Source organism: Doryrhamphus excisus, linkage group LG5 (genome assembly GCF_037039965.1).
Source record: "Doryrhamphus excisus strain RoL-2023G ecotype Guam linkage group LG5, RoL_Dexc_Guam_v1.1, whole genome shotgun sequence".
Taxonomy (NCBI): domain Eukaryota; kingdom Metazoa; phylum Chordata; class Actinopteri; order Syngnathiformes; family Syngnathidae; genus Doryrhamphus; species Doryrhamphus excisus.
In genome coordinates, this window is record NC_136361.1 from 1,410,091 (window position 1) to 1,423,118 (window position 13,028).

The 13,028-nt window shown below is 48.0% G+C and overlaps 1 protein-coding gene across 2 annotated transcripts in view; it reads right to left on the reverse strand.

Annotated features, from left to right (window-relative positions):
• Positions 1 to 983: 983 nt before the first annotated feature.
• Positions 984 to 13,028, reverse strand: part of odad2 (outer dynein arm docking complex subunit 2) — a 29,557-nt gene continuing 17,512 nt past the window's right edge. For both annotated transcript variants that reach the window (XM_078790549.1, XM_058060660.2), the window contains 6 exons: positions 11,978 to 12,158; positions 11,840 to 11,901; positions 9,810 to 9,924; positions 6,989 to 7,177; positions 6,664 to 6,885; positions 984 to 1,160 (listed from right to left, as the gene is read on the reverse strand). In XM_078790549.1, coding sequence (XP_078646675.1) covers positions 1,023 to 1,160; positions 6,664 to 6,885; positions 6,989 to 7,177; positions 9,810 to 9,924; positions 11,840 to 11,901; positions 11,978 to 12,158 — 907 coding nt within the window. In that variant the 3' untranslated portion in view covers positions 984 to 1,022. The remainder of the gene's footprint in view (positions 1,161 to 6,663; positions 6,886 to 6,988; positions 7,178 to 9,809; positions 9,925 to 11,839; positions 11,902 to 11,977; positions 12,159 to 13,028) is intronic.

Sequence of the window (13,028 nt, forward strand, 5' to 3'; positions counted from 1 at the left end):
CTACAGTAAGAGTGGATGTGGGCGGGCTCCAGCTAACCAAAGCGGGGGATAAAAGCATCAGCTGTAAAGTCACACCGCCACACGATGGGAGACGGCGACAAACCAGCAACAGACAAAAATAACCGTGGCCCCCAAATCCTTTTCATTTATCTTCCTTAGGAAAAAGCATTCTTCTTCTGTGACATGATTACGCTTTTAGATTCTGTCTAATGGTTTCTCTTAAAGGCCCCACAACACACACAAAGCACGAGCAAGTTTGCACAACACTTACATATGACTACTGGGAAAATACTGATGCACCATCTTCATTCACACAAGCTTAGCCGGCCTTCACAACACATTCACATAGCACAACCAGGAGTTGCACAACACTTAAATATGACTGACAGGCCAATACTGGGAGAAGAGGCATTGTCAGTCACAGAAGCTTAACTTTCACTTTCATCATGAAGCACACTGGAGAGCAACATCGTGTAGTAGGACGCCACGTGCCAACGATCAAGCAACATCAAGGAACTAATCTGATGCATGGATCAATAAACTAAGAATTAGGGCGTAAAATGTGGCCTGGTTTCCGGTGCCACGCGTCATGAAAAGCTGATAAGAAACTGATGTCTTACCTGGACGCCCCTCGGTCTGAAATCCCATCTGAAATGGAAGAGCACATGGTGACATGCGTGTACAAGATGCAGTAATAGCGTGCAGTAATCACGTGCACTTACTTGCTTGGCGTGCACCCCACCGTGGCTACGCATTGCCCCAACCGTTATTTGGCAGACCTGTTTCTAAAGTGCTTATTTGGCAGGCCTTTATTCTACATACATACAGACCAGAACAACGGAGGACAGTTCATCCAGTTATCCCATCGCCAGGCGGCCACCATCCGGTCCAGAGCATAACGACGTGCGTCAATGAGGACGCCGTTCCGTGCATTAGCGAACTCACCTGAGGTCATGCATGTCAAACAAGGACGAAGCAGAGCAGCGAATGGAAACATTTTATTTATACGCCAGCCTCGTGCTTCAGTTCTGATTGGGGGATTTTGGTGCGGATTTCTTGGCCCTGGTCTGGCCTGGAAAGAGCACACGAATGTTGCGCACGCAGTCGGCGGCGGCGTTGCGAACCTTCTCATCATCGGAGCCCATGAAGTGAATGAGAGGCTGCAAGGAAGGCAGACAGGAGAGGAGAGAACACTGAGCACAGCAAGCGTTGTAGAAGGTCAAGCACGCTGGGGTGTATTCACACGCCAGCCACACCAGGAAGGTTGCGGGACTAAAACCCTGAGCAAACACCATGCAGCTTCCTTGCAGATGCTGCAAAGGTCAAACACGCGCGTCTGTCGGGGGCGCGGCCGACTGCAGCCAAACATGGCAGCTCAGGGATTTGCTGCGTGTAGAGTTTGTACTGTGCAGGAGCAGAGAAACAATCCCAACTATATTTAACGACAAACCGCCGCTGAATGCGTTTTTGGGAGATGAGCTCTCCTTCCTGTTTTATCTGGAGTCAAATCGCCACATTACGTTTGCGGGCGGCTGCGGGGTTGAGTCAAAATAAAAGTCGATGCAAGCATAAATAGTCTGGCGCGATGGACGCTTCCAAATGTGTTCAATGTGTGCTGCTTCCTACATTCCCTATGGCCAGCCGCTGAGGTTTCCTACAGCCGCGCTCGCGATGATTTTGAAGAGGGTGTTTACATGGATAATGAAGCAACAGCAACGCAGGCCAGGAGGAAGCAGTGAAGAATGAAGCTTTGATCAACTCCTCTCGACAAGGCAACATTTACCCTCAAACGGGGCGTCCTGACTTTGCCACAAAGCAACACGGTACTGCAAGTACGACTTTAGATACTTCAAAGAAAACTGCACCGCTTTGTCAGATGTCAACTTTGCTCTTTTTTGGGAATATCATTTTAATATTAGACTAGTCTCATATAACTAATCATCCAAGCTAATTGAACACAAATACATTGTTTTGTTTTCTCATGACTTTAATAACTCGCCTGCTACTAAAATGGCTCGCAAATATTTTGACTTTAATCATAAAATTATAGTTTTTTTCATATTTGCAGCTGTAATATAAATGTATTCCCATATTTCAACTTCACAGTATTTCCATAATGACTTTAACCCAGGGGTGGGCAAACTTTTTGACTCGCGGGCCGCATTGATATGACAACATTTACGGGGGGGGGGGGGGGGGGGGGGGGGCAGACTATATATTTTACACGTAACAGTCCACCTGGTATTATTGTATCTGTAAAATTGTCATGCAATCTGTTATCATTATTTATTATTTTATATTTATATTTAAATATTTGAAAAATAATAAATTATAATAATTACAATAAAATTAAAATAATAATTATATTATGTAAAATATGCAAATATAACAATAAGATTATATATAATTAATATAATAATTAGCATTAATATAATATAATAATCATAATACTTCTAATAATAATTATAATAATTGAATAATCGAATAATAATAATAATAATAATTATTATTATTATTATTATTATGTGCTTGTGTCCCTTTTTTCAGGAGCACTTTGTAAACAACAGACCATGTCAAAAAAGGAAATTGATAAAACCATCAAAAGGTTGGCTCAGGCCATGATGCCAGGTTGTATGTTGAGTTTAAATGAAATACTTTGGAAAGATTGGGCGGGGCGTATTCAAACACTTGGCGGGCCGGATGTGGCCCCCGGGCCGTAGTTTGCCCACCCCTGCTTTAACCCCTAAGCTTCCTAAAATTAACAATTTCTTAAAAATATGTAATATTTCAACTTTGCTACTAAAATGACTTTTCTCTTCATATTACGGCTTTATTGTAAAATTAATGATTTTTTGTTATTGCAAATAGTTCTCATAATTCTGACACTGGGAACAACTTCCTGCAAAAAATACACCTTGTCATATGACAAGTAGTTATGCTGCTAAAAGGCCATGTTGACCTTTGGTGGTCCAACAGGCTCCCATAAATGAAATCAGATCATTTCCATGGCAACACGAGACTACCAGGACAAGTACATAGATGCCGTGCCAAAGAAAAGGAAAGCCATCAACATGAACATGAAAAGGCACTCAGGCCAGGCTTTGGACACATGCGGGTCCGACGTCGGAAAGACCGAAACCATCCAACATGCTTTCAGCTCCCCGACCAATCGTCACGGCTGCACCGCGTGGCCTTGAAGGTGAGCTGTGGGAAGAGAGCGCCTAAGTAAAGTTCATGACGGAAGACCCGCTGACCTTGAACCCCCCGCCATGTTGCATGCAAACATGCCAACTGCTCTTTACACGTTTGTGTGGCGACCGGAGCATGGCAGGACACAGAAATGGCATTGATGGGAGGCAAACACTGAAAGAAGAAGAGGCGGACAAACAGCAAACACGGCAAACAGAGGTGTCAGCTCGTGTCAAAGCAGCAGTGTTGGGCACGGGAGAAACATTTGCCCTTTGGGTTTATAGGATTTTTAAATAGCATCCAAAAACACCTCCGAGAGCACACTGGCATCCAGGCTGGAGAAAACACGGCGCTCGCTAAACAAGTCTCTTTTGTCCAACCAGAGGATGCCTGAGAAGTGCCAGAGGCCGACGCATTGCCAAGCTGACTGCGTGCTATTCAGACGCCGCCAAATAAGTTCTCCCCGAGCGTGGGGCTCCGCTAAGATAAGCGTGTCTCTCTGCTGCCTTTTTTTCCTCGCCCTCTCAGCTGGGATGTTGGCGAACATAAAACGCCGCTTGTTAGATATCCTTGCTGCCGCAACGTCGACGCTTTACAACGTTTTCAAATTGGGAATGGTGTCCTTGAGGTTTGCGTAGCATTTCATGACCTTCAAGACGGGTGCGGAGGAAGCAGCGTGGGGGGGGGGGGGTTGCACATGTTGTCACGTCCTTTTATTTTGCCCATCATCGGGACCCACGTATTATCCTGGCTCACATGCTCACAGCACGGAGCTTTTAGGAGCCCTTTTCCTTGTGCTCGTGTTTGAAGGCCTGCCTTTAGATCCCCTGACGCGCCGACACGGCTCCATCAGTTCCCGGCGTTCCGTGTTTGGGGCGCCCAACAGGCAGCCCAGTTTAACTGGGCCCAGTGTGGGGGGGTTGGTGAAGGAAGCAAAGGTAAACAACATTCCCTGCGGCCTTCGGCGGGCCAAAAACTGTTCCGCTACCTTGTGTTTCTCAAGAGGATGGAGGAAAAGGGCAGCTTTTAATATAGCAACTTCGACTGGAAACTTTGAGTCTGAGAATTCCTGCTGCATGCGTGAGAGAAAGCCCATCATGTTCCAGGGCTTGGCATGTATTTGCACATTTAAAGCGCCCATATCGTGCAAAATGGACTTTTTAATGAGTTAATTAGAAGAGTAAGATGCGTCCTGAGCACCAAATATGGGATAAAGCGGTCATCTCCTTCGCTTGTTTGATCCACTTGCTCAAATGCTTTTTGGATTTTTCACAACATTAGGAAGGGCATTGAGAGCATCATTGATACCATCTCTGACCCAGCCCGGACTCGCCTTGCTGTGTCCCCCCCCCCACTTCATGGGAAGACGGCTCTTAAAAGCAAACCAAAGGTGATTTGCATAGCGCCTTACATCATCCCTGTTATCTCCCTGCTGATTGGCTGTTGCTCCACCACGGCAAAGCGTAAGAGGTAAACGGATGTCTGACTGAACATCTGGGCTGGGGTCTTCCAACAAGCGCCATACCCAGCAGATCCCATCAAGCTCCAGAATGATCCTTTGACAGAAGAACATCAAACTGGGAGAGTATGTCGTCACAGTTTGACTCTACTACCCCCCCATACTCATTTGGGATTCAGCATGTTGGGGTGAGACATTTCCTGATACAGCAGTGGTGGTTGGTGCTAGCTACTCCAACCGCAGCAGTACTTTACTCCAATTGGCTTACTTTCGTAACGTGTCACACCGATAACCTTCCTCCGCACCTGGTCCGTCTCCACCGATGTCCCATGAAAGAGCCTGTGTCACGTCCAGCTGGCCAAAAGTCTGAGAATTTATGGTTTGAGCAAACAATCCCGCCTTTTGGAAGCAATGTAAAGCATCGTGACAGACAGGAAACCAAACCAAGCGCATCCGTGTAAAACTGTGAGATACCAAGAGTAGATGTCAAATCAAACGGCGAGGGGCAATCCATCTTGCGGGGCTTCAATTCTCTTTGGCATGCTAGGTCTTCCCCTCTCCACTGCTGCAAACATTGACAGGAAGCTCCAGCATCCGCGTTAAAAAGCTCCGCGAGTGACGACAGCAAAGCGACCGGAAGAGCAACATCTGAGCATTTTGGAAAGAATGAAAGAAAAACAACATTAAAGTAAGGTTGCTAATGGATTTTCCACAGCAATGCTTAATTTCCTTCGTGAACCTCGGGGTGCTGCTCCACACATCATTAAGTGCGCCGCGGGGTTGCTTTCTAAGCATTTGAAACCACACACGACACGTGGGTGAACGTGTTTGCAGAGCTTCTCCACGCCATCCAAACGCTCGCTGAAATACTGCTACAACAACACGAAAGCTACGCTGCACCATCAATTCCACACGGCCTCAAAATCAGTAGTCAATAAACCAACTCTCTACGGGGGTGTCTGCATGTCATCCAAGCAGATGATTACACCGCACGCCGGTGATGGACGCGCTCGCCAACGGTAATGTTTCCTCCGGGTCAGCCGGGTAACGTTTCACACGGCTACTGGAGACTGAAGCCAGACTGAACAACATGGCCGCCTGGGGTGGGCTTCCACCTCGACGTGAAAAAGACCTGCAACTTAACTTTTGCAGCAAAGCACTTTGAGGTCCAACATGCATTATGGGATGCATGGATCAGTCACACTGCAGCAGATGGAGGCGCCAAGTCATGTCACACCACAGCCCACAGAGATTTGTACCCTCTGCCGTGGATCCCACGTAGCTGTGGATTTTGGCCAAAAATGTATTTTATTCTGTAATATTTTACACTAATGTGACAGTAAGTAAAATGCACAGCATACATCGACTACTGTCAGAAAATGGCACAATTTTGGCAAGTACGTCTTTGTTTCGCTAATGCCTTCTACCGGTTGGACGAGCCAGGACGTGCTGTCCAGTAGTAGCTTTATAGCATCCAGTGGTGTACAATGCATTGCATCACGTGTTTCTAGTATGTGCTATTGACTTCTATTCATGGGTAAGGGTAAAGAACTGCAATGAGCTCCATTAGAGGTGCAGGTGTACCTAATGATGTGTCCAAGTATTTAAGTATGATCCGTCAAAGAAAAGCATTTTAAGCACGGAATCTGATTTTTTTTCCCCCCAGACTCCACAGCCGGGTCTGATCCTGCATGCGGTCTGTCCTAATGTCCAGGAAGCGGCCTTAGCAACAGTTGCCAGCGGCTACAAGCCTTTGACTTGCGCCGTCATGGCATGTGGGGTCTAGCAGAGAAATGGCACTTTGCACACACTGAGCTGTTTGCGTTACTGAATTCCCAGGACGGCTAGAAAGTAGAGTTGTGTTTCCGCCAATGAAAAACGCCCCCCGCCGCTCCTTCGGTCAAAGGCTGTGAATATAGTCAGCGTTATGACACACGACTCAAACAAGACCAAAGACCCTAGATGAAACACAAAAACATGAATAAATGGTCCAAGCGCGGCATTCTACGACTGACCTTGACCACTCCTTCGCCGTGCATGATGATGCAGTTGTTTGGCTCCTTGGACAGCTGGTGCAGGGCCAACACCGTACTGTGGCGTACTTTCATGTCTTGGGACTTCAAGTAGTGCGCCAGAGGGGGCACCACTCCCGCCTCCCCGAAGGCCGCCCTGTTGTTCCGCCACGTGCAGCACTGGGCAACGGCCTGAGCCAGGTGGCAGCGGAGCGAGTCGTTGGGCTGCAAGGAGAACAGAAATAAAGTACTGGTGACTACCTCCAAACATCGATGCGGTAATAACGTGCAACGGTAATAACGGTGAAAGAGCCGTGGATGTGCTTACTTTGTCAGTCAGCTTGGCCAGCAGCGACACCACCTCATAATCGGTCAGAACCGCCAGGTTGTACTTGTCTTTGGCTATCTTGGCCACCACGGCGCACATGCTGGCCAGGACCGAGTCGTCGGATGACTTGAGTAGATCGATAACGAGCTCCATGGCGCCCATCAGCGAGCTCACCATTTCCCCCGCCTCCTGTAACCACAGATTACAGTTAGCTGCTGCTTCGCCGTTTGAACATTAATGGGTGACCACCATGAAGTCTGCCGAGCAACACATCGGCAAGCAAACTTGACCAGACCAGGCATCCGAGCAGTCAGAGACCGGGTGGCAAGCCGGGTCGGGGATGAGTCCAAAGGCAAAGCTCTTTGCTAGAAATGCTACAATTGAAATATCAAGTTGTATTTCCATGATCTTATTCCATAGTAATACAACAGTAATACTACATACATAGTAGCCGTGTCCCTGCTAGTCTGTGCAGGAACAACAAGCGGTGAGGTGACATTTATAGCTTCTGCTGCCAGCGAGCTGTTGCGTTGTGAGAGAAGCCACCAGTGGGATTCACGGCCCCGCTAAGAACCGCAAGGGTGCTTACCAACTTATGGAGCAAGGCTTTACCAAACCAAGAGTCTGGTAACACAACCACAGAGGAAGCGCTGCCAGGGGCACTGGACTCACGTTGGCTTGGCACCTCAGCTCACTCTTAAAAATACCCCTCACCAGATTGCAGCAGGACAGGCCGAGGTGGCCGGGTTTAAAGTTATACGAAGTTATACTAAGTACACTACATGGGTACAAGTACACAGCTTGGACTCTTGGAGTGTAAGTCTGTGGGAATGTCGGACCAGAGGGAATGAGAATTGGTTTCATCCTCAGGTTCTAGACCTCTTGGGTTGTGGTGGCAAACGGGACTCCACAGACGTCCGAGTCCAGGTAGCTGGAGTAGACTTGGTATGCTGCAGTGTGTTGCGGCGTTCTCGCCAGGACGCCGTCTATGAGTCCTGTGATGCTCTGCCAGGGGATGAGCAATGTGTGAAGTGCAGACAAGTGGGGAGGGGGGGCGGGGGTGTCGGGTGTCCAAGGCCAGCCAGCTCGCCCGTCCCGACACAGGAAGCTGTTCTTCAGGAATACTGATGACGGCTCACCGGTAGTCCCGGCGACAGAGGAAGCTCTCTTAAGCCACCAGCTGCGATGTGACTGGCGGTGAATCTCTCTGGGCTTGGATCCAGGCCCGGGCGGGAAAGTGATGGATACGAGGCTCCCAGCAAGGATCAAGTGAAAGAGATAAGACCTTATCTGTGGCGTGTTTGCAAGCTTCTCCGGAGAGGAGCTGGCAAGAGTAACCTTCTGGAAGATTCAGTGCTTGGGAGTTCCTGTATGAGTGGAAGTGTGTGGGCCTGTCACGTCAGTATCTGGTTAAGGGGCAGCAGAAGGATTCATCCAGGAGATACATCCATCATAAAGCTTTCTCATAAGTCCACTGTAAACCTGCAAACTCAAAACACATGGATTTATTTTACGGGAATAAAAATCAGTTTCCTCTGTGCGACGGGTAAAAAGCACATCCCCAACATGTTCACGTATTTGCCTCCAAATTGGCAGCAAGGACATCTGGAGGAACCTTGTCAAACTTTATTAGCCCTCAAAGGCAGGCCTGCTACCCTTCCATAAGGTTACCATGCATCATTTTCATAGTACTCAGTACTCGGCCAACGATAGCTAAGAAGATGCTGGGCTTCACCCAGAGACACCCACTGGGGCTTCGGTGTGGACTCAAGAAGCTCTTTGCATCATTGTCATTATTACCTACCACGGATGCACACGGCATTACCTGGCTAACAAACACGACGGATGCCCAAGTGGTTGAATAAACGCTGAATCAATTAACATTTACCATTACTTTGACCTTCTTGACAAAGAATGTACTGCAGCAACGAGATTAACCTCCCAAGGAATCAGAATGCTGGTACTGGCTCCATTTGGGCTCACTTAGGCGACCAGCATGAATTCCACTCATGGCAAACCAGGAAAGTTTACTGCTACATTGTCTTTGTCAACAATGTCAAGGTAAACAAATGCTTGACCTTCCCATAATTATTAATTATACTCCTAATGATGACTGGTAATTGACTCATCTTAGAACTTAGGACTGACCAATGTGATATTTTCTTCTTACAGTGGCTAAACAGGCTTCCACAGGTTTGGATGTTTTATGGGTTTGAGTAGGTTTCGGTTAGAGTTGACTTTCTGGAACGGATGATCGACACTAATCAAGGTTTCAGTGGCTTCACAGGAAGATTAATCGTCAAGTCATCAACACCAGGAAATCACAGCATCACCAGAGGCTGATGCCATCCAGGACGCTACTTAAAGGGTGGAAGGAGATTGCTATGATGTGCTGTGATGCATCGAGTGTTATTGGACATGAGTTCATGGCAGGAGAAAAACGCTGGGCACACGTGTGTCAATAATCAGTAGCACGTTGAGTGAGGATTTGCATGGGAGAAGCAGCAGCCCTGACACAGGATATTACTTCCCGCCCCGCGTCCACACTTCAACTACCTCGGTGTGCCAAAGGAGCCGCTTCTGCTTCTCATTAGGCTGCGGTTCACGTAAGCCCCCGTCTGACACCGCTCTGCCCCTGCTCACCTCCCAGCAGCAGGTTGCAGGGAGATTACACACCCAACCAAAGTGGGAGATGAAAACACTTCATTGTGAGAGAAAATGTTCCACGCTAAGGCTAGCAGGGTCCCAGGCCTGCCTGACACTTTGCTTTGTGGAAACGGGATCAAGACAAAGGAAAAGGAAAACAGCGACCTCACTGTACCTTTGCATTTTCTATACATGGACAAAGAGCCCACGCCGCACTGGACTGGACATCTGGACTGGGGTTCTTCAACAAGCTCCATACCCAGCGGATGCCATCCAGCTCCTGAATGATCCTTAGGTAGAAGACAAAACATCAGCCAACAAGTTAACGGTCATGTCTGCAAGAGCCTGTCAAGTTCATAACAGCAGTGGCCGTTCCAGCCCTCTGACCCTCACTCGGCTGTCGTGCTCTACTTCCTGCTGTGGAGGAACACAGCAGAGGTCAGCGGTGAGCTGACGTGCGTACAGCGCTTCATGCAGGTTTAGAAATAAACCTCAAGACTAATTTATGTCGTATGTTGGTGGCTTGGTTTTTAACCCCAGACCTCTTTCCAAGTCAAACAGCTCCAGAGACGACTCGCTCTATCCTTCATAGAAGGTGTGAAGTTTACCTAAACATTTGCTGTATTTGGCGTCACGTAGACCAGGTCCTGGCCTATTTACACTACAGTGCACTTGTTGCCCCGCATAAACAGCACCAAACGTGTCCCCCACGTGCGCTCCCCCCCCCAACAGCCCCAACCTTGTGATAATGGCTTAAACACCCCTAATCATCATCTCTGGAGCTGGCGACAGCAACAACTCATCAGGTGTCCCTCGCACCATCTGCCTTGTGTTTGCACATAAATCACTCTCAAATGATGGCAGCATCATATTCCAGTCTGCGGGGCCTCTTAAATCTTCCCCAAAAACACAAAAGGAAGCTTCACATCAGGGGCCAAAACAGTCCGCCTCCCCGTGCAGCAGGTATGAAACAGATTAGCACAGACGCTGACATTGATGGATTAGAGGAGGCGACCGCACACCCTGAAGGTATCAAACGGTGCGTCCTCCACTTCCATGGACGGAAAATAAGCTGCAGTGTTTCATGGAAAAAGCTCCAAATGCTAAGAGCCGAGACGGCGACGTTGGGATGAGCTTACTTCCTGGATTAAGCGGCACTTCATCGTTTGGCCGCTTTCTAGACTGACAGTCGGGGGTGATGTAACATCGACATATACACAATGATGATGAAAAACCTGCATGCATTGAGAAAATACATATATCGCAGAATTCAGTCAATAGTAAATATAAAAACGATGTATGGCATATATGGTATAAATTAACGCATAATAGATTTAAACATTTTTTAATTCATAATTTTAATCTTAGATTATCATTTTTGCTATTTGGATTCATTTCTATGAAAATATGTCTGAAACATTTAACATAATCGTTAGCCAGCCGCAGCAGGTCAGGACAGGTTAGCGTCGCGCCAATCAGGCCAGGTTGATTTGTGCCAATCGGTGCGGTGGCCTCAAGTGATGAAAAAGCAGCCATGGACATAAAAACCTTGTTTACGGCTGTAAAGAGTAGAAGTTTCAGGTTTCCATGGCCTGGCCTAAATATATGCGGCGTGAGAAAACATGACAGACCGACATTAAAACCTTGCCCCGTTTTACTTTACACTCTACGTCTTGGTTTTGGATGACATAACATTGCTGCTTTTTAACGATGTGAGCCCAGACCTGCCACTTTTATACGCATCCTAAGGTCCGCGTCCAGCCTCGTGAAAGCAGCGATGGGAGCCGCCGCGGAGGGCCGGCGTTTCAATGAACGTGGAGCAAACAGAGACCGCGGGTGCTTGCGCGTTCCCAGCCGTGTTGTCTTGGAAATGGAAGGCTTCGCGTGTGTTTGTCTTGAGCGTGGCTGCAAAGCGACAGTAAAACGCCGGGAATGAAAGCACCCGGTATTTAAAGCAGCAGGTACAATAAGCACAGCCCGTCCTGATGTGTCATTAACGTGGGGATCAAGGAGAAATGTACCTGCTAAATACAAATTACAGCGCCATCGCTTTCTTTCAACATCAACACGAGACACGCTAATGATACGGTGCATCCATCCAAGGATTCTTCTGTCATCGTGTTGTCATAGGAACTTCACGTCCAGGCGTTCCGCTACTTCAGTCATGACATGAGTAAGCTGCTCAAAACAACACAGGACACTTACGCCATGTTGTCCAAATCTGTGGCACAGGCCTCCACGACCCGGGTCACGTTCACCAACAGTGCCTGGTGGAAGGAGCATTATGATTATTATTATTATTATGATTATTATTGACTGACACCAAACTGAGGTTGGACTTGCCTCGTTCCTCCCGATGAGCAGGCGGACGAGTGGCTTGAGGCCTCCACACTTGCGGATGATGATCTTGTTGGCAGGTCTCTGGGCAAACTCTGCCACGGCCCCCACCACGTTGACCAGCACCTGCTCAGGCTGATTGGTCAGCAGGCCAATCAGGGTCTCCAGGACTTTGTAGTCTTGAAACCTTCCACAGGGGGACAGGAGACACCGAGGTCTTGGTCTCTACTTCAACGAGCATACAATTACAAAGGAACACATGACATGATCCCAGTCCCAGTCCAAATCCCACATGCCCAAAGGAGTGGCTTATCTTGAATAGTTTTCTAAATTAAAACTTAAAAAATGCCCAATATCCCCCATACACGAGTAGGATGGTGTGAGCATTATAATATGTTTATGGAATATTTCCGCTGACTGCAGAGGTCCATTGTTGTTGTTCTATGTTCGAATGCGCCGTAGGACAATAAAAGCAGAGCGGCCCCGGGCGGCAGGTTGGCCACCCGCGTACCGAAGCTGTGTAAGATACTCGACTGGCTAACAGTTCTGTCCTCAGCAGCACGGTGACAGACGCCTGTCAAACAAAGCTCAAGCTAGTGAGATTCCTTCACACAAACCGCGTGGAAAGTCTCCCCGCGTCTGGGGCCGAGTCGTAAAGCACAGCAAACATTTCAAGGGGACATAACGCGGTGGCCAAAAACCTCAACAAACCTCTGATCTGGGGTGAGGTTGAACTATCTTTATTCACAGTTAGGGTTGCTGGCACGACGCTGCGTACGCTATTGTACGGAACCGGGGTCATTGGGGTTTGCTGCCGGGCCCGCAGAAGCGCAGCCTATTCTTGCAAGAAAAAACATTGCTAATGAACAGACGCGCTGCCAAAGCTAACTGGGCTTGGAGCCGCCAGCAAGACAAAAGGATGGCCGTCACCTTCAAGTGTCAACTCCAGCCTCGCCCAACTTCTTTATTTCTATCAGGACCACAACAACAGACGGGTTACGTCACACCCCCACACAAAATGAAAGAATACTATTCATTGATGATTAAGGATGCTGCA